The sequence below is a fragment of the Numenius arquata genome, chromosome 8, assembly GCF_964106895.1.
Source record: "Numenius arquata chromosome 8, bNumArq3.hap1.1, whole genome shotgun sequence".
Lineage (NCBI taxonomy): Eukaryota > Metazoa > Chordata > Aves > Charadriiformes > Scolopacidae > Numenius > Numenius arquata.
This window is the reverse complement of record NC_133583.1, coordinates 25,397,171-25,421,597: the sequence shown is the minus strand read 5'-3', so window position 1 is coordinate 25,421,597 and position 24,427 is coordinate 25,397,171. Positions and strand designations below refer to the sequence as shown.

Sequence of the window (24,427 nt, the reverse complement as noted above, 5' to 3'; positions counted from 1 at the left end):
AGGTCGAGATGGGAGAAAGCCGTTGGGGTGACGCTGGTGGCACCGGGAGAGCTGCAGGGGTGGCGAGGCTGCAGAGCTGAAATGCCATGGGTCGTGGTCCTGTTGATGGAAGCCTGCGTCTTGGGGGGGGGGGGGGGGGGGGGGGCTGGAGAGCACGGTACCCCATGGGGTGAGGAGCTGGAGGAGTGAAAAGGCCCTGGTGACACCTTCTGAGGACGTCCGGCTGCCAGCACCACTGCTGCCTGCCCAGCTCCTGCCTAAAGCCACCTGTTTCCCCCCGCAGGGGCCCTCCAGGGAAGATGCTGCTGCTCAGTGCATCCCGAGGGCTCCAGCAGGATCCCGGGGACCTGGCGGGCAATGCTGGTGGCCGTCCCCACAGCGAAAGGTGGCCGATGCCATCGGAAGCCGGCGCCACAGCCCTGTGCCCCGTTTCTGCTCTCTGCACCCCGGCTGGCAACCACCCCGGCACCGTGCGCTCGCTTGCAGGGTTTTATTGGGGACAGTGGCCCAAAGGCATGCAGGGGCTTCACTGGCCCGGGGCTGGCTCCCCCCAGCCCAGCACCGGGCGTCTTTGGTCTACGGCTGCTGAGTCCTGTGCATTCGCAACAGTTTGTGCCGGGGCTTGTGGCCACTCGCCTTCGGTGCCCACTCCAGCCTGTGGCTCCTCCAGCCCAGCATGGGGACAGTCCTGTGGCGTGGCACCTAGAGAGGTGACAGGGGGTGGTGTGAGCGGGGGGTGGGGGGAGGATGACACCCTCCGTACCCCAACACCCGCATCAGCAGGGGTGCAGGAATGGGGGGGACATCACATTTTACCTGCAGCATCCGAGGATGGTCTGGGCTCGCCCTCCGGCTCTGGGAGGGAGTCGTGCTTGGTCCTCCGTTTGAAGACAGGCGACCGCCGCAGGCGCAGGGGGATGGTGCCCGCTGGGGGAAACACAAACCAGCCCCACGTTATGGTGAGGCGCAGCCGCTTGGCTCCTGCCCCCTTTCTGCCTGCGAGCCCGGGCAGCCCAGCTACTGCCAGAGCTGATCCCAGTGCCAAGCGCCCCCCTGGGATCCTCCAGATGTGGTGATGCCATCATCCACCACTGCAGGTGGCCACCCGTCAGCACCACCATGTACTGTGGAATGCCACCATGCCACCGCCTGCCTCCTTTGGCATGGGGTGCAAGGGCGGGTTTGGGAGGGTCCCATTCCAGCCCCCCACTTACTTCCCAGCTCTGCCGGGCTCTCAGGCTCCCTGAGCTGCTCCTCGTGGACGGACACAGCTCGGCGGCCGGTCCCCCACAGCACTGCCAGCCGCGGTGTCAGCCTGTTGTCTGGAAAAGCAGTTGGGAGATGCCATCGCTGGGGGCCCGCAGCCCCCCAAACGTCCTGGCAGCCCCCCATCGGCACCCACCCTCCATTCCCAAGGGGGTCTGGGGACACCCCAGCAGCGGAATGGGGGACCCCATCGGCATCCCTACCTTCGGTGTCGGGCGGTGCGGGCAGGGTAGGCAGGGGGCTGACAGCACCCACCTCCCCACCATGGCTGACCCTCCGTGGCAGCGCGGCCGGTGCGGTCCTCCCTGGCCGTGGCAAGCTGCTGCTCCAGCCCTCCCGGCCCCCAGGCTCCGGTAGCCCACTGGGCTCGGCCAGGAGGAAGGAGCGCCGGGGCTGGTGGGAGCTGGTGGCCTGTGGCTCAACCGTCAGCTGCCTCCCCAGGGCTTTCCAGGCTGGCCGGGGCTCCATGGTGGCCGCAGGGCTACGGAAGGGTGCGTCTGTGGGGAAGGCAGGGCGGAGCTGTGGGTACCTGGCAGTGATGTCCCCAAGGGATAGCTCTCGGTTCTGGGACCTGCAGCCACCCCAGGGACTGGGCGAGGGGCTGGGTTAACATCAGCCATTGCCAGGGTTGGGCACCCATGGGTGCAAAGGACCCTGCCGGTGGCCACCAGTATCTGTTGGCTCCGGTCCCCATGTAGAGGTGCTTGGTGCCAGCAAAGGGGACAGAGCCCTCTGCCCCGGGGGCTGGTGTCAGCACCCCTGGCACCCACTGGTGACCCACCTGTGGACACAGAGTGCGTGCGGGCCTTCAGGGAGGGGGGGGAGTCCGCAGAGCTGTCCACGATGTCCCCTGCAAGCACAAGCCACCAGCCATGAGCACACTGGGGTCCACCCAGTGTCACCAGCACTCAGAGAGAGGGAGGGATGTGGTGGTGGTGGGTCCCACAGCTGGGAACCCAAGGGGGCCTGCCTGTGCCCATCCCATGGGTGCCCAAGCTGGGTGGGGGTCAGGGTGGGGAGGATGCAGCCCCTCACCGTCTGAGCCGGCTTTCTTGATCTCGCTGTCTTTGCTCTGCAAGGGGAAAGAAACCTGGTGAGGTGAGGGGGGCTGTCAGGGTGGCGGCACCCTCAGGGACCATGGGTGGTGGAGGGCAGGGTGCTGTCAGGCTGCAGGGGATGAGTGATTGCCAGGGAAGGAGAGACAGACAGACACCACGCAGCGCCTAGGAGCCCACATATTGGTCTCCTTGCAGAGGGTTAAGTGACAGGACTGAGGCCATGGGCAGTGGCAGGGTGCTGTCAGTGCCAGCCAAGGGAACCCCATCCCATAGACCCCCCCCCCACCTCCGCCCGCCCTTTGGGTGCAGGATCCATCCTGAAAGAGGAGCCCCTCCCCACCTGCTGCTTCTTGCCCTCGGCAGCTGGACCCTTGGTGACACCGATGCGATGGAGCATAACCTGCACACGCTGCTCGAAGGAGCCAGGCAGCTCCCCCTCGCTCTTCTCCAGGTGCCTCTTCTGTGGGACAGACACAGCCCTGCCAGGGACACAGCACCCACAGGGGGGCCACCCATGTCCACAACCCCAGCCGTGCCCCCAGGAGACCAAGGCATGGCCACCACCCAGCGGGGTCATACCCAGCATCGCTCTGGTGTCCCCCACATCCCCCTCCAGTGCCCACCACCAGCACCCTTGGGTGGGAGCATCACCCATCAAGCAGAGCCAGCGCTGGTGGCCCGGTGACAGCGCTTACCTTGTCCTGCCTGACCCCCAGCGCATCCTCGTCCTCCCCGGGCAGAAGGATGAGCGACTGGGATTTGCCCTCCCGCGAGTACTTGGGTCGGATCCTGCGGGCTGAGTCGGGGGTCTGGCAGTGCTCGGGCTCTGCCCGGGGCTCTGCAGCGAGCCCCCCCTCCTCCGATTTACTCAGCGGCTTGCCCGCCTCGCCTGCCTTGCTGGGGGCCCGTAAAATGTCACTGAGCATTGAGCGCCTGCTCCTGGGGGCGGCGGGGCCACCCTCGGGCTCCTTCTCACACCTCGAGCCCAGCCTGGATTTGGGTTTTTTGAAGGCAAAAAAATTCCCGATTTTCTTCTTGAGGGTGCGGGAGCCAGAGGGAGCCAGGGGAGCTGATCCTGGGCAGGTCTCCGGAGCCGTGGGACTGGGAAGAGATGAAACATTGGGAAATGTGAACTCTGGGCCACTGAGGAGCTGGAGAACATTTCCCCCTCCTGCCCACCCCAAAGGGATGGATCCACACCCCAGACACCCCACCTGAGATGATGCCGTCCCACAAGGGCAAGCTGTTCCCAGCGTGAGACCCCCGTGGATGTTGCCCCATTGACTGCCTGCTGTGGGACAGACCCCACAGCTCCTCCCTGAGCTTGTGGAAGCGGGGTGCTGGCCCCATCCTGCACCCCATAGCTGCATCCCACCCCTCTCCCACCATGCTTGCCCTTGGTGATGCCCAAGCTGGGTGCCTGCCCTAAGAAGGGATGTTTTCCCCAGCATCCCTTCAGCACTGGGACCAGCAGCGTTTAATGGTGAAATCCTGGAGAGGGGGTGCAGGGTGCTGGGTGGGTGCAGGGGACCCCCCCGGGCTTACGGCTGCTCCTCTGTGATGAGCCTCTTGGCAAAGAAGTCCTCCAGCCCCTCGTCCACGCGGGTGATGCTCCTGTCCTCGCTGTTCTCGCAGGCCACAGGCTGCACCTGTGAGCAAGCATGGCCATCAGCTCGGTGTGGGGCAAAGATACCCCCCCACTCACAAACGTGTGCCACCTACAAGTGGGCGCCTGTGCAGGAATGGCGCTGGCACCCTCCATCTCACTGTGCAACCAGCACAAAAGCCAAACCGTGGATTTATCAGCTCCAGCTCAGCTCGGATCCTGCCACATCCCTGGGGCATCAGGAGCTCCAGCGTGCCCTGGGCTCCTACTAGCCCCCTGCATCTCTCTGGTTGCCACATCTGGGGTGCTGGTGGCTCCCCAGCACAGTGGCTGAGGTATGCCATCCATACACACTCAGGCACCCGAGTGTTACACGCAGGTAAGGTGCCCCTGACCCTCTTTGGTGACACAGGATAGCAAATCCTGCTAAAAGCCCTCCTAGAGCTGGGCCAGGTCTCCAACCCCACTATCCCCACAGGAGAAGCCTTTTGGCAGGGACAATTCCTCCATCTGAGCCCCAAGGAAGGGTCACCCACGCTGCTGGTGGGTGACGGAGTGGGTGCTCCATGTGGATCCACATCTGCATCCTTCAGGTTGGTGCCCATCCTCAAGTCCAACCTTGGAGTGCCACCACAGCCCAGAAGGCCACCCATGGCAAAGCGGTCCATGCCACAGCCAAGCCTTCCTCCACGGCACCTTCCTCACCCTGACACATGGCACCACATCGGTGGCTTCCTATCGATGAGAGGGAGGCGCTCCCCATCGGTGGCATTTCAATCCATAATGACTTTTCATTACGGCTGGATTGATGCCGCTCAGGAGCCGCTCCAGCCAGCCGAGATCCGCTCTTCCCTGTCACATCACATCCATCAAAGCCCATCCTCGCTCAAGTCTTGGCCAACCCTGGGTGCCCACCCCACTGCGGAGAGATGTGCCAAGGTGATGGTCCCCAGGCCCTGCCTGGCCCCTGCCAGCGTCCAGTGGCTCCTGCCTCTCCTCCTCACAGGTCCCACCATGGTGCAAGGGCAAGCACCGCTGTGGCTGTGCAAGCCAGGGCTTTCTGGCAGGTGGAAGGATCCAGCTGCATCACGGTGGCGTGGGGACAAGGTGATGCCAGCAGGATCTGGCCCTGGGGACGGTGACAGAGCCGGATTCTCCACCCAAAAGTTAGTTTTCCTTTGGGAAGGGGGCTGCAAAGGCAGGATCCCCAGGTGCTCACCCTATGGGGGGGGGGAGGGGGGAAGGTAAAACCCACCCCACTGCAGCCAGTAGATCCCCACCAGCATCACCAGGAGCCACCACAGCCGCCGGACCTTCGGGGCTGATGGGTTTTGGATGAGGGGGAGCAAATTGGATGCCGGAGGAGAGAGGCAGCCGGAGGCATTGCCGAAAGCGACAGCCCTCTGCGCCCAAACTCTGCGGGTGTTTCCCCCCCCCGCCCCCCCCATTCCCCCTCCTTGCCTCCCTGCCGGCTCCCACCGCTCGGCATCTCCCAACAAGCAGCAGGAAAAGGGGATGGATGATTTCCCTGTGCTCTCCCCCCCACCCCCGCCCCGAGCCCCCTCTACCCATCCTTTAAGGGCTTCCCCCACCCCCCCACCCCCCCCTCCAAGGGGGGCTTTGGCTGAAACGCAGGATAATAAACCCAGCCACGGCTCTGCGCATCTCATTCTCCTGCATACGTGCAATAATTCAGAAATTGAGGGAGGGGAAAAAAAAAAAAGGAAAAACCAACCCAAATCAACCCCCCCACACACACCCCTTGCCAATCCCCCTGCCATCCCACCCCCCCCCACCTTACATTGGGTTTGCTGGGCGGCTGCTTGTGGCGGCGGTTGGGCCGGGGCCTGGCTTTGGTGCAATGCTCCAGCTTCTCGCCGGCGGTCGGCAGGTCCATGAGGGATCCGGCGGTGGCAGCGGCGGTGGCAGGCTGCGTGGCAGGGACCCAGCCGCTCGCAGGCTCAGCATCCTTTGTGGAGGCAGGGCGTGCCGGCGGCGCGGCGTGGAGGCTGAGTGACGGCGGCGCCCGGTGAGCCCCGAGCCCGTTGGCCTCCCTTCCCGCCGCCGGCTCCAGCTCCAAGACACCTACGAGGGGTGAGAGGCCCCCGCTTGGCAACCAGCCTCACCAGGCCTCCCCATCATCATCATCATCGCCGTCACCTTCGCCCACGCGCTGCTGTGCCACGCCGCAGGGAGGAGAGCGTGGCCGTGTGGCCACCGAGAGCTTGCGCGGTGGCCACCGGGGCAGCGGCTTTGCAGCGTGGCTGGGGACAGATCCTGCTGCGGTCCCTGGAGGTTTGCGTGCATGGGATGCTGCGGGGGGGAGGGGGGAGGAGGAGGGGCACGGTTTGGGATGCTCAGACAGGGAGCCAGCCAACCCCCACAGCAAGCCCCGAGACCTGTGGCAAATAGCAACTCTACAGCACCGGCCCGGCAAGTGGCACCCACAAACACACCCCATTTTGCTCTGCGGGCAGCTCCTCACCCCCCCGCCCCGGTTGCCCACTGGGTGGGGGGTCGGGGTGCTGCTGGGCTCAGGGACATCGAGGTCACCTGGGGACACCTGGCTGCCGGGGGCTGGGGTGCAGCGAGACCTGTGGCTAGTAGCAACTATATAGCACAAGCCCTGCTAGCACTGGGCACCCACAAATGCACCCCATTTTGCTCTGTGGGCAGCTCCTCACCCCCCCCCCCCCCCCATAGTTACCCACCAGGTGCTGGGCTCGAGGACATCAGGGGTCTGCCGGGGACACCTGGCTGCCGGGGGCTGGGGTGCAGCGAGACCTGTGGCTAGTAGCAACTACACAGCACAAGCCCTGCTAGCACTGGGCACCCACAAATGCACCCCATTTTGCTCTGTGGGCAGCTCCTCACCCCCCCGGTTACCTGCTGGGTGGGGGTGGGGGTGCTGCTGGGCTCAAGGACATCAGGGGTCCCCCTGGGGACACCTGGCTGCCAGGGGCTGGGGTCTGGTGCGAACTCTGCTTCAGCCAAAGCCAAGCACAAGCTACAGCCGAAACCCCAGAAAGCAGAATTTGTCCACCAGCTGCTCGGTGCTGGTGACCCCCCCCCCCCGAGCCCCCGGATAGACAGGGCTCCATGGGGTGACACCGGTGGCAGAGAAAGCCGGGAGAGCTCAGCACCAGCAGCAGGAGCACTCGTGGGCAACGTCCCCTCCCCTGTGCCAGGTCCCCAGGGGTGCTGGGTGGTGGTCCCTGGGAATGGCAGGGGGAGATGCCGCAGCATCCAGAGTCACAATCAAACCTCCCACCCCCTGCCTGGCTACGGTAGGAGGGAAACCTCGGGGCGTTTGCCCCACCGCCCGCGGGCGCTGAGCGGGCTGACCTCTCCAAAACCAGCACAAGAGCCAGCTCAAGGTGAGCTTTGCCCTCCAAAGGGGCCAGATCCACGCCAGGCTCTTGTCCCCAGCCCGTGCCATCTTCACTGATGGCTCTGCCCATCAGCCCCACCACCACCGTGCCCCCCCGGGCACGCACTGAGCCACGGCAAAGCCGCGCGGTGACCTCACTTCTCACGGTTGGCGTGGGCCGAATGCTTCTGAAATGCTTGTTTTTCCTCCGCAGGGCCATCTTGTACTGCAGGGAGAGAGGGACGGTGGTGGCTCTGGCGTGGACGAGCTGGCCGTGGCGAGGGGCATCCCCGTGGCAGCTGGAGCCAGCCAGGCTTGACCCGGTGATAGGTGCGATCACCCCCAGACCCCCAGGGCTGCACCCCCTTCTCTTGGTCCGGCACCAAAACCACCCACAATGCTGGATGGGATGTTCTCCCAGCTTGGACCCCTGGATCCCAGGTCCTGAAGCAATGGCTGGCCAGAGGGGCTGCATGTGGCCGAGACCACCACAAGGACACCCTCCCGGTGCCAGCAGAGCAAGCAGCATGGCCGGGCAGGCTAATGGTTCTATTTCCCAACGCTAATTGCCTTAGCGCTGCCCTGGGGGGGTGCCGGGGGTGCGGGCACCCAGCAAGGCAGCGTGGTTAAGCCCAGCGTCATCCAGTAAGACGGATCAAAGGCGGTTATAGCGCAGGCATCACGCGGCGGCAGCGGGGTCGGACCCTACCTCCTCTGCAGCGAAGTCTGAAGGATTCCTGCCCCTCTCCGGTGCGGCGGCATCGTCCTCAGCCGGCTCCGGCAGCAGCGCTGGGAGGTCGAGCCCCAGCCTGGGGAGGCTCTCTGCCTAAAACCATTAGGAAGTGCTTAAATTATCCCCGGGGGCCAAAGCGCGCCCTGCATGCGCCGCGTCCCTTCCTCTGCCTACCCGCGGCCGGGATTTGCGAGGGGATTTAGGGCTGATTAGCTGGCTGCCTGGCCCCAGCGCAGCTGCCCCACGCCTGCCCCACGGGGCACCAGCAGCCGGTGCCTGGCTTCACCCCAGCACCCCCCAGACCCTGCTTGGGACGTTAATACCGTGGTGACCGCAGCAGGAGGGGATTACCTGGGAGGAAAACCCAGCCCGAGTGGGAATCGTCCTGCTTCCCAGCCAGCAGATCTGTGGTGGCTGCGGTGGCCAAGCAGCCGGGCGATGCCAGGGTAGTCCCATCCTGCCTCCCAGTCCCGCATCCCTATCCCGCAGGGGCTGGCAGCTCCCCTCCAGCGCTCACCAGCTTGCACTGGGCAACGGTCAGGTCTCCCAGCACGGCATCCACGATGCAGTCGGCCACGGCGGCTGTGACAGACAGCTTGATTTCACTGGGAGCAGAGAGAGAGGGGGTGTGAGGGCCAGCACCCACCGCCCCTGCTAGCCATAGGGCCGGCCCCCACAGGGGGAGCCTTGCCAGGGAGTTGGTTGCTTGGCTGGGGCACCCAAAGGAGCACCCAGGACATTCCCAGAAGAACGGCACGTCACCCACTTCAGCTTGCTGAAGACGTCAGTGACCATCTGGTCCAGGACGGTGCTGAGGTTGAGGTGGTCCTGGAGGTAGATCCGCTCTGACATGGCGTTGACCAGCTGGTCCCTGACCCCGCTCTTCTGCACCACGGCTGGGCAGAGGCTGTGTGCTGTGTCCAGCACTGCCTGCATGATCGCCTGAAGTTTGGGGAGGAAACGGGAGGTTTGGGGGTCTCTTCTATCAGCATTCACATGGTTTCCAGGAGACATCATGTCCCTCATCCTCAGACTGAGACTAATGAGCATCCCATGCTGCTGGTAGCTCACTATGGGTGCCCACCTGGATCTCCCGGCCACAGGTCTGCGACGCTTCCTCCGTGAGACACTCCAGCTTGTGCTGCAGCTTGCCATTCTGGTACGGGGTGTTTCCCGCTTCGTACAAGAGGGGCAGGATCTGCCATGCGAAGAGAAACGACGTGGATCATCCCATGGCACTTCACCCTTGCTTTCCACCCTTCCACGTGCAGCCTGCATCTGTGGCTGCCCCATGAGAGACCATCCGCTGGGGAGACCCAGTGACCTTCTGGCTTTGCTGGGCCAGGCTTGAGCATGCTGGACCCCTCGTGGTCCCTGTGTCCCCCCCCGCTGGACCCTCAACTGCTCTCCACCATCCACTGGCCCTCCTTCCCCCCCTGCACCCAGCCATGCTGCTGCCCACATCGGAAGAGATCCTTTCCCATCCCTCTCACCAGCTTTCCACCATCACCACTGTCCTCTGAAATCCTATCTCCACCAGATTAAGTACCTGAGGTGGTGTCAAGAGAGTTGGGAAAAAGGAAAAGGAGGTGGTTTGAAGAGAAGTAGAGGAGGAGGAAAAGGTGCCATGGGAAGAGAGAAGTGGGACCAGGAGGATCAAACCAGAGCTGACAGGACCAGGAGCTGCCCAGCCAACGTGGTGGCCTTCGTCATGGGCTGATGGTTCATCTTCATCTCTGGGCTGCGTTCAGCTGGGGTGGGATGAGGGTGCCCCAAGGAAGAACCTTCCAGGCACGCAGGGAGTGTTTCTCACCAGCATGGGCATCCGTGGGCTGCAGATGTGCCCAAAACTGGAGCACCCACCTCCCCCAAGGAGGGGGGCATGGCAGAGGGTGTCCTTACTGAGGAGGGGGATTAAGAACATTTTGGGACTTGTTCTAGAAGGGGATTCATAAATTCACAGCTGTTCTTTAACATTTTGCAAGAGCTTGGTGATGTGCATCTGTTGCACTGGCGGTTCTGCTGTTCCCCAACTGCTGGTTAATTATGTCATTAACTAATCAATAACCCGCTTCGATCCCGAATTGAAGCCAGGCAGGTTGGAGGGGTTTCCCCGCGGGGCTGACTCACGCTGATGGAGAGGTTGGCGTTCCTGATGGCCTCCTCCGCGCAGAGGATGTCCGCCTCCACCTCCCTGCCCGAGCAGGATGCGCTGAGGATGTCGACGTGCTTCTGCACGCTCAGGCAGATCTCGTTCACCATCTGGAGCACAGAGAGGCTGCGTCACGCACCCAACTGCCGGTTCCCCTCCTTGCCCTGACTTTGATGGAGAAGGATGCGCTGGCCTGATGGGGCAAGCAGGGGGCACAGGCAGGTTACAGAACCCCCCCCGGAGCATCCCCGCCGAATAACTGGGGATGCCACACAGCAGGGGTTTGCTTGCGAGCGTGCACAGGGAGCCGGGAACACACTGCGTGGGGAAGCGCAGCAGTGAGACATCCCAGCATTGCATATGCGTGAAACGCATGGATGCAACCAGGAGGGTTCCTCAGGGACATCCTTTCTGCCTGGTCCCCCTCTCATCCCTCCGGACTGCTCTGCCCTCCCCTCAGGAAAGGTGAAAAGGGGTTTGTGCTGCTTGTGAGAGCTCACATGGGGGAGCCGGGGGCTTGGTTGGGGCAGGGGAGGGCAGTGATTTGGCCGGCAAACCTGTTCAGAAGAGGTGGTGAGGATGCCCTGCTGGAGTCGGAACGTCTGGGTGGGCAGCGTGCGCCGCAGCTGGTTCCTTGTCAGGCAGGACTGGAGCTGCACAGCAGGCAGGAAGCCATGGGTTGGGTGTCAGTGGCATCCAGACCCATGTTGGTGGCACCCAGACCCCTGTATGCCCCCTCTACCTTGTGGACGGCCTCCTCCGTTCTCTCGGGGCTGCTGCGGTACGCCTGTGCCACGTCGCTCATCGGCAAGGGCATCGACTTGAGGGTGTAATTCCTGCGAGGCAACGTGGGGGTGAGGATGCTGGTGGACAGCTGAAGATGCTGCCTCCCCAGGGCTCACCCCACCCAGCAGTTCCACACGGGCATAGCATTGGCCCAGAGGCCACCCAACATCAGCCTGGATGCTGCCCCAAGGTCCAGCCTTGGAGATTGGGATGGACAAACTCCAGCCAGCACCAAACCCCAATGGGGCAGCAGCAACCACTCGCCCAGGCTCACCATCCACCCCTCTTTCTTCACACCTCTGTAGAACCTGCATGGCCAAACACCAGACCTAATGGGCATGTGGACAACTTCTACCCATCTTTCATGTGGAGAAAGAAGAGCATTGCATCTCCATCAACAGCAGATCCCTCTCCTGGGCTTGCTGGAGATGCTGTGGGTGATGTGGGGCTATGCTGAGTTGGGAGGAAGAGCTCAGGGGACACCCTGAGGTCGTCAATAAGGTGCCATCACCAAACGGGTGGCAGGTTCCTTTGTTGGCTGCAAGACCCAAGCCACAGACCAACTCCCTTGGGACCTGTACACAACTGTGTGATGCACTTGCTGCTTCAAGGGGACAAGAGGCCCCGGGGACAGTGACATCCTGATGCTAGAGGCTCTTTTGCATGGCGGTAGCAAGCCAGGAGGACCAAGCTGCTCCCTCCTCACCTCTCCAAAGCTTGAGCCACCTCCAGGAGCCCATGGGCGGTTGTGTTGTTCCTGTCCCAAACCACGGTCCTGCAAACAGAAGGACACGAGTGAGCCCACCCACGCAGCCCCCAGGTGGGTGCCGACCCCCCAGGCCAGGAAGAGTGAGCCCAAAGCTGAACCCCCAGGCACCAGAAAGTATTAAAAAATACTTTTTAAAGGGTTAAAAATCTGAATCTCAATATTCAAAATCCTAAACTTGGGCTTTGCTAGGAGCTGTAAAGCAGGTGGCTGCCTGGAGGGAGGGAAGGAAAGGGCAGGGGGGACACGGCCAGGCAGACACGATCCTGCTGGCAGTGGGTGACATCCCCCAAAGCAACAGCCCTGGCTGGGAGACCCTTCCCCATTCCCTGTGGCCATCCCTACCTTGCCTTTGTGGGCACAATGGGGTCAAAAAAATGGCATTTTAGGAACTGATGGCAGAGCACGGGGTGAGGGCAGTGACCACAAAGGTCCGGCTGCAGCATCCCAGGCTGTGCAGGAGCCCGGCAAAGAGCTGTCAAGTGCCAGGGCAGGGACTGAGCTGCTCTCCTGCCCTTCACGATACAGTCACAGCATCCGACCACGCACCAGGAACAGTTCATGGCTGCATCCGTGGCCACCAGGAGCCATGATAAGCCTCCTCTGATGGCCTCACAGCATCACAACCAGGACCACCGTATCGGGGGTACCCGACACGAGGTGGGAAGGGCACCCACAGGGTGACATGGGCTGCTGCTACCTGAGCTTCGTGTTGATCTGCAGGGCCTTGGCTAGCATCTTGGCCCCTGTATCCCCCATGGCGTTGCCGCTGATGTCCAGAGTGACGAGGCTGGTGTTACTGCCCAGTGCGCTCAGCAGGACGTTGGTTCCCAGCTTGAGGCGCGATTCGGCCACAGACAGGGACTGGAGAGGCTGGAAAGGGGATAAGGATGGGGAGAGGTGGCCGGGACACATATCAGGATGCGTGTCACCACTGCAGACACAGCCTCCATCCCTGGTTGGCAGACGCTGGGCTGGTGGAGTGACTTCAGGGAGCCCAAGTCATGCTGAACCCCAGAAAGAGGAGGGCAACGGGTGCTTAGGCGGCACCCTGGATTTAGCTCCGGAGCCTGGCAGGCAATGAGGAGGAAAGAGGGTTTTTTTGGGAAGCTGGGCTGCAGCCAGGTTACACCAGGCATCTCCTCTGTGCCTGTAGCCAGACACAGGCTCCCGCTTTTCCCAGATGAACGGGAACAGCTCCCGCTTCTCTGTCTGAGCAGCTGCTTCAGACCAGGGAAAATAAGAGCAGAAGGATTTGAATGGCAGGAGGAGGGAGGGAGGGAGGGAGATTTGTTCCCAGACTGTGCTGCGAGGGATTTGGATGGCACCCCGGCAGGGTGGTGGCGGAGGGCGACCAAGGGCATGGGTGGGATGGTTGAGGACAAGTTGGACTTACGCAGTCGTCCTCCTGGATGAGCTGGACGATGCGATGCAGGACGTCCAACAGCCCTTCCCTGCAGGAGAGGTGAGGAGGGTCACACGATCATCCTCCACGCATGCCCTGAGAGCCCCATCCTCCCTTCCTGCTCTTGCCCGAAGCTGTGCCCTCTCCCTGCAGCCCCTGTGGTCCCATAGAAACTGTGCCAGGATGGTCCCCCCATGGGTCCCCACACAATCACAGAATTGTAGGGGTTGGAAGGGACCTCTGGAGATCATCTGGTCCAACCCCCTACCAGAGCAGGGTCACCCAGAGCAGGTCTGATAGGAATGCATCCAGGCAGGGCTGGAATATCTCCAGAGGAGACTCCACACCCTCTCTGGGCAGCCTGTTCCAGGGCTCTGGCACCCTCACAGGAAAGAAGATTTTCCCTCATGTTCAGATGGAATTTCCCATGTTCCAGTTTGTGCCCGTTGCCCCTTGTCCTGTCACTGGGCACAGAAAAGAGTTTGGCCCCATCCTCTGGACACCCGCCCTTTAGCTATTGCTCAGCATCAATGAGATCCCCTCTCGGTCTGCTCTTCTCCAGCTGAACAGCCTCAGTCTCTCAGCCTTTCCCCAGCAGAGAGCTGCTCCAGTCCCTGAACATCCTCATAGCCTCCGCTGGACTCTATCCAGCAGTTTTCTGTCCTTCTTGACTTTCCCTTCTTGGCATTCCCGACCAGCCCATGGGCTCAGATGGGACAAGAGAGGCGAGGTGGGTACACGGTGCCGGGACGGCTCCTGGCCCAGACCCTGTGACTTTGCACGTACTTGGATTTGATGTTGAAGTTTTTCCCCAGAGAGACATGTCTGATGGACTTGCTTCTGCCAATGGAGAGCACCAGTGTCACCATGTCAGGGTCGAAGCCTGAAAGAGACAGAAGACACCCACCGGATTGCTCCAAGCAGTCCGGAGCACGGCATCAAGGTGGCAGGGTGGTCCCTCAAGGGTGGCCTGCAGAGCCACCAAACTGCCACTGTGGGACGGTGTAGAGATGACCAGGGCAACTCCTGAACATCTTCCTCCTTTTCATGGCTCCCCCAAGGAGACTGAAGAGCTGTGCAGAGCCAGGGTCCCTGGAATGACCCCAGGGAAGAAGCACTCACTCTAGGGACCCCTGCTATTTGGGGGGTGCCAAGGCTGTGCTGAGCCACAGGGAGCCCTTATGGAGCTTTCTTTCTGCCATCCCCCAGGGATGTCCCCTCCATCACCCTGGACAACACAGGAGGGGTTCTCCCAGCTTGCAGGCAGCTGCCTGCCCTCCCATCCTCACATCCCCAGGGTAACCCAGCAAGGTGACATCCTTCCCCCTGGGCAGAGACACGGGCAGGGACCTGCTCGCCCAGCTGCTCTGCCAGCCAAAGGCAAAAGACACCAAGACCCACCTGCGGGACTGTCCCTCCTGCACAGAGCTGCTCTACTGAGAAAACCAAAAATAGAAGTGCATTTTGACAAAGTTTGGCCATAGATTTTGAGTAAGAGAGTGAGCTCTTGGAGCACTGGTGGCCCAAACAGGTTTTTGAATGATTTCAAACCATGTCAGGTTTCCCAGAGCCATCTGGCTGTTGAGGCGCTGCGTGGTCTGCTGTGAGAGCTTAGCAAGGCTCCTTTAAGGTTTGGGGCCTTTTAGGTGACATTAAGAGCTGGCAAAGGTGACGTTTGTGATAATTAGGGCTGCCCACCCATGGCTGCGGGGGCCACAGCAGGACTGTGAACTTCTGCAGAGAGGTGTGAAGAGTTTCAGCCCAGGGAGACCTTTTCAATGCTTCAAACCCCGAGTTCAGAACATGAGACCACCTTGGATTCAGTGGGGTGAAGAAGCTGGTACCAAGAAAGATGTGAAATGAGAATTTATGGCAGGAGGGGATGAAGGAATTGCCCCATGCTCCTTGCTGAATTCTCTCTCTGAATGAGGGGAGAGGCAAGGGCCACCACCACTGTCCACCACAGATTGCAGCACTGGAAGGTGATGGAAGAGTCCTGGAGAGGTTGGAAAGGACATCAGCAGAGGGAGAGGAGCACTTTTAAGGACTGCCCGCCTTGGGGAAGATGGAGAGGTGGTTGGTTTTGGGTGTAAAAATCCATAAAGCATGCCAAGGTGGTAATTTCTCAGGCAGGAATCCACTGCTGGCCGTTGGGTGCCTTCACCCCCATGAGACACAGCCCAGGAGGCTGCAGCTGCTGCTGCTGCTGAAGGACATTTACAGGTGACAAGTGCAGCTTAACATTGCGTTATCGAGAGGCAGGCAAGCGCAGCAGACCTGACCCATCTCCCTGGGGACTCCTACAAGCTCACAAGATGCTGGGGCTGAGGTGGCCTCTGCCAAGCAGCCTGTGGTGGCTGGACCTGCAGATGGAGGAGACGCTCGCCTACGTGGGGAAAAAAGCAACCTACCATTGTCAGACAAGTCCAGGTGGCTGATGGAGCTGGCATCGGGGATGAGATCCTGGATGACTTGAGCCCCCATTGATCTCAGCTTGGAAGAAACAGCAAGACATCAGTACAAGGGGAGGCACCAAGCCCTGCAACCGAGATCCTGCCATCGGGAAGGTCACCCCCGCCCCACAGCGGACAGGGCATGGACCTTGCCACACAGGGATTGAGCCCCCCATTGCACCTCGACTGCCACAATGAGACCCCCTGGCTGGCACCCTTGGGTGCTGGCCCCTCACCTCACAGTTGCTAAGATCCAGGCGCAGGTCACTGATGTGACTGTTGTCTGCCAGCCCTTGCAGCAGCGCCCTGGAAAAGTCATCAAAGCCACCCCTTGGTGTGAGCAACCAGCACATAACGTGGGGCACCCCCAACGGTCTGGGCAGTGGGAGTGGGGTGCTGGAGAAGACATCCTTCCCAGAGCTCTGCCTCTCACAGCCCCATCCATCCTCCCCACCAGCCCTCTCAACGTGCAGAAGCCTGGGCGAGGTCCGCTCCCCGGACCATGCTCACCCCAACTCCATGGACTCACAGTCCCACCTCACCTTACAGCATCTGCTGGCAGCTTGGTACCCGCCAGGGAGACGTGCCTGAGGGCACAGGCCTGGCTGAAAAACGCCTTGATGTCAGGGGAGATGTTTTTCACTCTCCTGAAAAGGATGGGAACAATGTGGCATCACCTACTGCCCACCGTCAGCCGCCTGTCTGGGTACCACGATCCCCTGCCCACCCCCCCACCCCACCCCAGGCGGGCTTACTTGTTGGAGTACACGTTTTTGGAGAGATCCAGATGGACAAGGCTGGTGTGGCATCCGTGGACCAGGGCTCCGAAGAGCTGCATGGTGGATGTGAGCCATGTCGAAGAGGACCCAGCTGGTCCCGAGGCCCCTCGCCCAGCCCAGGGAGGGATGGGTGACGGGATGGATGAGCTGTGGGAGGTGCTGAGGGGGTCTGCCCTGTGCTGGGGGTCCTTAATTCCTTCTGCTAAACCCCAGCCCACCCACGGGAGGGTGCACAGAGCAGGGCATTGCTGGGCTGGCTGCCCACCACACCACATATGCCCTGTTCTCCACAGCCCCATGCCAGTTGGGATGGGGTGGCAGAGTTTGGCGGGGGGGGGGGGGGGGGGGGGCGGGGCTTGCTGCCAGGACCCCCTGGGTACTTACAGCATCCAAGGGGCAGTCGGTGCCGGCCAGGCTGAGGTGGGACAGCGAGTGGCACTGTCGGAGGAGGTTCTGCAGGTTCTGTGGGTGGAGGGAGCTCAGCAGCTTTGCTCAGGACCCTGACACCCTCCCCCCACCACCGACCACCCTGCAGCCTGGGAATCCCAGCTTCAGCCTGTCTCCTCCCTCCTGCTGAGCACAGATAAATCCCACACAGAGGGACCCAGCTCCATGCTGGTCACTCCTGGGATTGCCTCCTTGCCTCAGGTGGCATCTCCCACCCTCCTAAGGAGGAGATGCAGGGGGATGTCCCCATTGCATCCCCCAACTGCCCCTGGGTAGGCAGGGAGGTGTCTCAACTGTGACTTCCCTGTCCCTGGGGTGCTGCAAGGCAGGGTGGGGATGCCAGGGGACCAAAGCCCTTGCAGGGGACACTCCATGGCATCCCAGGCACTCACGCTGATGTCGTCCCCAGCCAGGGTGCCGGGGTTTCCAGAGAGGTCCAAGTTCCGGAGTGAGGATCCGATGGCTTTGTTATCTGCGAGGGCTTTGCATAACGTGCTCATCCCTGCTCGGGGAGATGGGGAGAGATGGATGCCCATGGGTCCCCTGCACCAGGGAGAGCCACAGAGCAGAGGAAGGGACATTTTCCTACAGCTGGGGCAGCAGGACATCACATCCTTGAAGATGAAGCCCCTCCAGCCAGCCCTTTGGTGCCAGCTTGTCCCCAAGCACCATCGTGCCCAGCCTCCCACTGGTTTCTGGGCAGGGAGTGGGACGCCAGGCTGTACCTTTGGCACCGAGCATCGTCCTGGCCAAGCTGAGGCTCTGCAGGCCCTTGGGATTCTTCTCCACATGCCGGCTGAAGGCAATGATCCCTGATAAAAGAGCGGAGAGCCCTGAGTGGTCATGCCAGTGCAGGCGGGTGTCCATCCCACCCCAAGCTACAGCCAGGGGGCAGCTGCCGGTGGGATCCAGAGCTGAACATCAGTTTTCATGGGTGGAAACTCATCCCGGCCCAGAAGTTGGGTACCTCTGTCTTCCAGCTGGTTGCCAGCAAGGTTGATGGTGTGCAGGACAGAGTCAGGGTGGTTGCTGAGTGCCTGAGCCATCCTCTGCGCAAAGTCACTGCAGGGAGAAGGGCCACCCATCTGAGCAAGTTATGGCCACCTCCAGGAGACATGGCCACCAACCCCATAGCCTTACAGGGAAGTGCCACCAGCTCCTGCCTGCATGGCAGAGCTCCATCTGAGGAGCCAACAGGAGAAAGCAGAACATCTCCAAGGGTAGGTGATGCTTGTTGGCCTCCAGGCTATGGGGGATGGTGTCTCTGCTCCCGGTGAGCTTCATGCTGTGGAGGGGATGGGGCACCAACAACCCCCTGGCTCACAGGTCCATGGATGACCCAGCTCCATCCACATGAAGGGATGAGAATCAGGCTGCCAAACCCTGCTCATCACCATGCCAGGGCCCTGCAACGCCATTGCTTACGCTTTCAACCCGCTGTTTTCCAGCACCAGCTCCTCCAGCGTCACCGATTTGCTGAGCATGTAGAGCAGCTGCTCCGAAATCTCCTGGTTCTGGCAGGGAAGAAGAAAGCCTTTTTGGAAACCCAACCATTATCTCCAGTATACCTCACGCCGTGGCACCGGCACTCACCAGCCTGAAGTCCTTGCAGGAGAGCTTGGTGAACCACAGGTTGAAGGACAAGGCGGCGACGCTCAGGGCCACGTCTCTGCAAGGTGACAAGGAGGAGGGAGTCAGGCTGAGCCAAGCCTGGTCCCAAATGGGTGCCCCAAGACACCCAACCCCAGGGTAACCCAACATCGTGTTCAACATGGGATCCCTGAGTTCAAAGCATCCCACAAACACAGCTCAGCTTCCCCAGATTATTCCCTCAGGGAAAAATAAAATTAATCAAAATATTTCCATGTTTCTGTCAAAACCTTGGCGGGGGGGGATGTTCCTTTTTAATTCGGAGCTCTCGTGCAAAGAACAACGCAGGTTTTTCTCAACTGGGAACAAGTTTCAGCTGAACCCTTGCTCCATCTCTCTCGGGATGAAGATGTGACTGAGCCCCACGGGGATGAACCCAGGCACAGCCAGAGCTCACGGCCCTGCTGTGAGGTTATAACCCCGTAACAGCTATTTCTGTACGTGTGAGGGGGAGCAGCAGCGGCTGCTTTGCATAGGGAAACACCTGACAGCCACGAGCTGCCAGAAGCCGCCGTGATGTTCACGTTTCACCTCCATGAGCAGCTCTCAGGCTTATTTAAAGTGTTAAAAATGCACGAGGGGGGCTGCCTGGCCGCTGGGGCTGTCACCCCATGGGACAGAGCTCGTTGTGTTGAGTGCAGGGGAGCGTCCACCAGCAGATGTGGCGTCCTTGGAGCGTGTAAAGCGATAAAAGCTTCTAACATGACCAGAGGAGTGTGTTGGGCCACATCTGCCATGGACAGGGAGGATGGGGACTAGTGCATGGCATGAGGCACCACAGGTGGCACGGCCGGGGGACTCACCGGCTCTCCAGGTGGCTGAAGTCCAGCAGGTTGAACTCCCGGCAGTCCTGGCTGTGGTAGATGTTGTCCACGTCCTGTCCAAATGGATGGACACACGGGTCAGGCTCAGCACCTGGTCCTGGGGAGGACTCAGGCAACCCGGTGCTGCTGGACGGAGCTGAGCCCTCAGGGACCCTCCCCTGGGGAGTTCCTTGTCTAAACCCTGAGCCTAAAACCTCCCCAGCACTGCGGCTGACAGGGCACACGCCCCAAACTGGTGGGACAGCTTGGTGGATCTTGGTCCCCTTCTACAGGGACCAGAAGGCGGCAACACACCCCCAGGCTGGTGGGAACGAGGGTGTTGGGAGAGGTGGACTGGAGCCGGTGTCCCTGAGGAAGAGGGGGAGAGTTGGTCCTGCTGTGGCTGGGTCCCAGTGGGGTTCTCCTCCTCTAGGGCCACCCGGTAAGGTCACAGATTTCCAGTATGGGAAACCACCTGGTCCAAGGCATCTCATCCCAAGGAGCAAGGGTCACTCAAGCCAGGCAAAACTGCAGTTCCCTGCTCTGGGATATCACTGGTTCCCAAGATGTCCCTGGGATGTTCCCAGCCCCAGCAGCCCTGTGAGCATCCTGATGGCAGTACACTGCCATTGTCGCTTCTCCATTGGACAGACCAGCTTACCCACTGGATCTCCTCACGAAAGGCAAAGCCATTGTAATCACATAAAGCAGCGTAGGTCTCCGAAAAGCCCCCTGCAAAGAGAAGGCAATCTTGGTGGCAGACCTTCCCACAGGAACATGGCGAAGACCTTTGGGGAGGGCAAAAAGCAGGAGAAGGGTGATGGGGGCTCTCCCTTCTCTCCTCAAAGGGGCCAGAGTGTTCTGCTTGGTCTACTGCCAGCCCAAAGATGATCACGCAACTCCAGGGGCTGCAGCTGGCTTTGCTTGATCCCTATAGATACCAGGCAAGGTGCATTGGGTGATGAGAATGGAGGTATCTTACTCCAACCCAGGCTACAGGAAAAGCCCCTGGCTCTGTGGCGATGATGGATGAGGTGAATGGAAGCATCCGTGGAAGCGTCCATGGCTGCACATTCTCACAGGTGGACACTAAGTGTCCTGCTCCTTTCTGTGGAGCTGCGTCCCCTCAAACCTGCTCCTGCCCCATGGGATGGGGTGGGCTGGTGGAGAGCAGACCCCACCAGCAGGGCTCCTTCTGATCTAAGCCACCATGGGTGCCCAGCCAGCAGAGCTGGTGTTGAGGCTGTGATGGTCCCCAGGGTGCTCCAACCCTCCTGGCCCATCCTGGGGGAGATGTTGTGGCGGGGGGGGAGAGGGAAAGGGCTTACCACAGGGCCCAGGGCTGCTCTGCAGCATTTCCTCCAGCGAGTCTGTGACCTGCCGGATCCTCTCGTACAGGTTGGGGGGGGAGTTCTTGAGCAGTGTCCTGGGGAAGGACCAGAGGGGTGCATGGTGGGCCGGGAGAAGAGCATCCCCACCACTTTATGCTTAACTACAGCCCCTGTGTGGGAGAGTGGCCAAAAATATCCTTCCCAACGCAATTGGGGAGCAGGGTCTGGCCTCCATCAGTGTGGTTTTCTCCTGTTAGAAGGCACTAATTGTGAACACACCCCGTATTTGGGGCTTTCGTGAGCCAAGAGTTTGCTCTGGTACCTACACAACTACCCCTGAGGAGCAGAAGACCCTTACCCAGGGGATGAGTCTGGAAAGACCTTCTTAAGTGACATGGTGACATGGATGACAACTTGCTCCAAATCATCAAAGCACATGAACCGGAAGGCATAAGATGCTGCATCCGTTTCTATGACAACCTGCGGGGTCCAAAGGATGGGAGATGCCTGAGTGAGCTGGCAGCACGCAGCGTCCTCAAGCCCCCAGACACGAGGGTGACAGCCGTCAGCTCCTCGCTGCAAGCACCCAGCCGCTGCTCATAAACCCAGCCAGAGCGCTGGGAGCACCAGGGAAGGCTGCAAGCAGCAGGAATTTAAGAAAAAAACACATTAAGGAGATCGCGATGGGCCAGAATAAAGCATAAACCTCCCCAAAATTCAAGCAAAGCTAATGCAGAGGCAGCCCAAAGCGGTGGGGGTGAGAGCAGCCTTGACTCTGCCTGCAGCAGCCGCAGCTGGAGGATGGAGTTTTCCCTCCCTGAATTTATCTAATCGGGTTTTGAGGCTTTTTTAGCTTTCGGTTCCTACCAGAGGGAAAAAAAAAAAAAAAAAAAAAAGAAAAATCCCATGGCAACACGCTCCCTGATTTAATTACAGGCTGATTGAGGCGTGGGAGCGAGATGACAATTATCTGCTGGCAGCGCGCGCGAGGACGGTGCTTCTGCCAGCGGCCGGGGCTCGGTCCTGCCTAGACCCTGCCTGATCCATCCATAGCCCCCCGGGCTTCCCGGATCCCAACCAGACCTCTCGCCCACTCTCCACCCTGGGGTTCCAGCCCCCAGTGCCCCTTGCTTTCTGCTCTGCTCCTCTTTATTTCTCTCCTGGAGCTCTGCCCGAGCAGCAGGAACCCTGTTTAGAGGCTGGGGCTGCCTTCGCTGATGATGTTTTAATGAGCAGAAGAGGTTAATGAGGACCGCAGCCCTGGTTGTGCTGATGCATCCGAGCCAGGGCACCCCGTTCCTCTCCTCTTGGGCTCCCGCTGGCTGTGTCTGCCCTGCGAGCCCGCCTCTCGCTAAGAGGATTAACAGGGTTTAAAACACCCTCCTGCTAAATTTGGCTTCTCCTGGGTAAGCCAGCAGCCGTTTGTCACCTTGTCCCCGCCGAGCGGGAGGTGCCACAGCCAGGTGCTGCCACCCAGGCACCTCCCCAGCTCCCCCAGCCCTGAGGGGGATACCCCCCGGGAGAGGACACGAGAGGATTTCTTTAGAGGTGACAAAGGTACAAATACCTCGTAGAGCTCTCACAGGTCATCAGCAGTGACCTTCAATATGCAACGGAGGGGACAGGACACCCCCAGACCCTGTGGTGGGCTCTGAGCTTGCCATGGGGGGAGGTGGGCACAAGGTGGGGTGGGTGCCTGGGCTGGGTTTGCCCTGGGCGGTGGTGCCACTCACCAAGCTGGGCTCTCGCACTGTCATCTCCCTCACCTCCAGGAAGCTGAAGCTGCTGTGAACCTGGGGGTGAGAGGAGCAGGGTCAGCCCCCAGCGTTGATGGAGAAGGGGGACCCAGGGGTGCCCCCAAGTCCCAACCACCCTCCAAGCTTCCTGATTCCAAACCCCCTCCCCCTTCACCCCATCCTCATCATCCTGGTGGCCCCAAGCGACCCACGGGACACCCACCCCGGTGGCCAAGCGACCCATGGGACGGACACCCACCCTGGTGGCCCAAGCAGCTGAGCGGCACCCTCCCAGCAGCCACAGGGCTCTGCCACGGCTCAGGGTCCCTGGCACTTACCCTCACCGGCAGCATCACCGGCAGCACGTAGGCTCGCCAGGGTGTCAGCACCTAAGCAGGGGGACACTGGTGTGACAGGGGACTGGGGTGACACAGGAACCACCCCTGTCCCTCACTGTGGCCACGAAACGGCCACTTGGGGAACCCAGGAAAGCATGACCTGGGCTGGACCCTGCACATACCAGGATATAGTCATCGTACTTGGATTTCACCTGCAGCTGGATGCTCATCACCAGGAGGATCTTCTTCGTCCCCAGGAAGGCAGTGATGCCCTCTGAAAAGACCAATGTCCCCATGAAGTGATGCAGCTGAAGCCACCCCTGGTCCTCTCCCACATGCCCTGCTGCCCTTGGGGACAGTGTCCCCTATGTCCCTGCCTGAATCAACCATCCACACCCAATGGTCAGACCCTGGTTGCTCTCTCAGCCAAGCCACGCGCTTCTTCACCAGCTTTGGGACTTGTTTGCTGCTTAGGTGATAAATCCATCTCCTCATCGGCTTCTGCAGCCCCCATCAAGCACAGGGCTTCGAGGTGGCCAATTTATACTGCACGAGCTTCAGCCCAGCCTTGCTCCCTGGGACCCTGGGTTGAGCAACCACCCAACCCCAGTTTCTCTTCCTTCCTTCCCAGATTTTCCACTGGAGAGCAACTGGGCACCCAAGCCTCATCTCCCTACGCTGCAGCCAGGGGTGCATTCTGCTTTCGCAATTTTTCAGCGGTTCTCTCGGCCGTGACGTGCACCGGTGGTTGTACAAGCACACCCACCTCCCCGCCTTTGCAAACCAGTCACTCCCACAGTCACCACGGACCGGGGCTGAGCATCACTCCTGCCTTGAGCATCACCTTCCCGCCTGGAGGAACAGGAGGAGAACCACAACCGCCCATCGTCCGGCGAAGCAAACCAAGCTTTTGCCACGACACCGCTTGCCCCGGCCCTTGCTGAGGCCGTCGAGAAGCCCCCCAGGTCCGGTGACTTCAGCCACACGTTCCCAGAAACCCATCCTGGGATGAGGTGACCCATCTCCTTCCCACCCCGCTGCAAGCCTCGGTGGGGCTGGGGAGGCTGCGGGACCCTGAGACCTCTGGGGTCTTTTGCTTCTTCAGTTAAATGAGGGAAGGCTGCGGTACTCCACACCGGTGGGGAGCCGGGGCAGGGCTGCGGGCCGTGACTCCCTGGGGACACCCAGCTGGCCAGGGGACCCCAAGCCCACAGGAGTGAGCAGCACCAGGTTGCACCCACAAACCGGGCAGCAGAAGCCACGGAGAAACGCATCCTTGAGGATGCAGCCTGTTGTCTGGGGATACTTTTGGTCCGAGCAGCATCCTCAGGCACACGAGTTTTGGGGGCAAGAGCAACCCTCGCGCCCCAGCCCCTGCTCAGGCCCCCCTGACCCACAGCTGATGATGATGATGAAGCTGAAAGCAGCTCTGCCAACTCCGGGATGGCAAAGCGGGGCCGAGCAGGCCCCACACCGGCGCTTTCCATGTGGCATCGGTGCCCCGGCAGCGGGCGATGCTTACCTTGGAGCTCAGCGGGGATCCCTGTGGGGGACGCAGCCATGGTTGGGACCAGGGTTGGGGGGTTACCTTCTGGGGGGGATGCGGGTGTCAGGGCAGCATCTCCGGGCGCCGCGGGAAAGGCACCCTGCTGAGAGGAAGCGCTGAGGTTACCAACCGGCAGCGCCGGCGCCTCCTCCCCCTCCCTGGCGCTCGGTGCCTCTTCCTGCCCCGTCAGGCCCGATTTACC

General features: G+C 61.0%; 1 protein-coding gene across 1 annotated transcript; it reads right to left on the bottom strand.

The window, feature by feature from the left end:
• Positions 1-526: 526 nt before the first annotated feature.
• Positions 527-24,241, bottom strand: CARMIL2 (capping protein regulator and myosin 1 linker 2). The gene is given in 40 exon segments (XM_074152235.1): positions 527-702; positions 817-927; positions 1,215-1,322; positions 1,470-1,763; positions 2,048-2,116; positions 2,302-2,338; positions 2,665-2,784; positions 3,020-3,425; positions 3,870-3,973; positions 5,732-6,243; positions 7,460-7,526; positions 8,010-8,126; positions 8,551-8,638; positions 8,800-8,975; positions 9,118-9,231; positions 10,164-10,295; positions 10,743-10,838; positions 10,928-11,021; positions 11,678-11,746; positions 12,438-12,610; positions 13,134-13,191; positions 13,929-14,025; positions 15,554-15,635; positions 15,832-15,901; positions 16,138-16,242; positions 16,351-16,427; positions 16,759-16,836; positions 17,214-17,323; positions 17,547-17,633; positions 17,789-17,883; positions 18,247-18,335; positions 18,415-18,490; positions 19,275-19,348; positions 19,936-20,006; positions 20,603-20,700; positions 20,964-21,085; positions 22,339-22,398; positions 22,680-22,730; positions 22,862-22,953; positions 24,202-24,241. Coding segments are annotated over 40 exon segments (4,695 nt in total).
• Between the last annotated feature and the right edge of the window lie 186 nt (positions 24,242-24,427).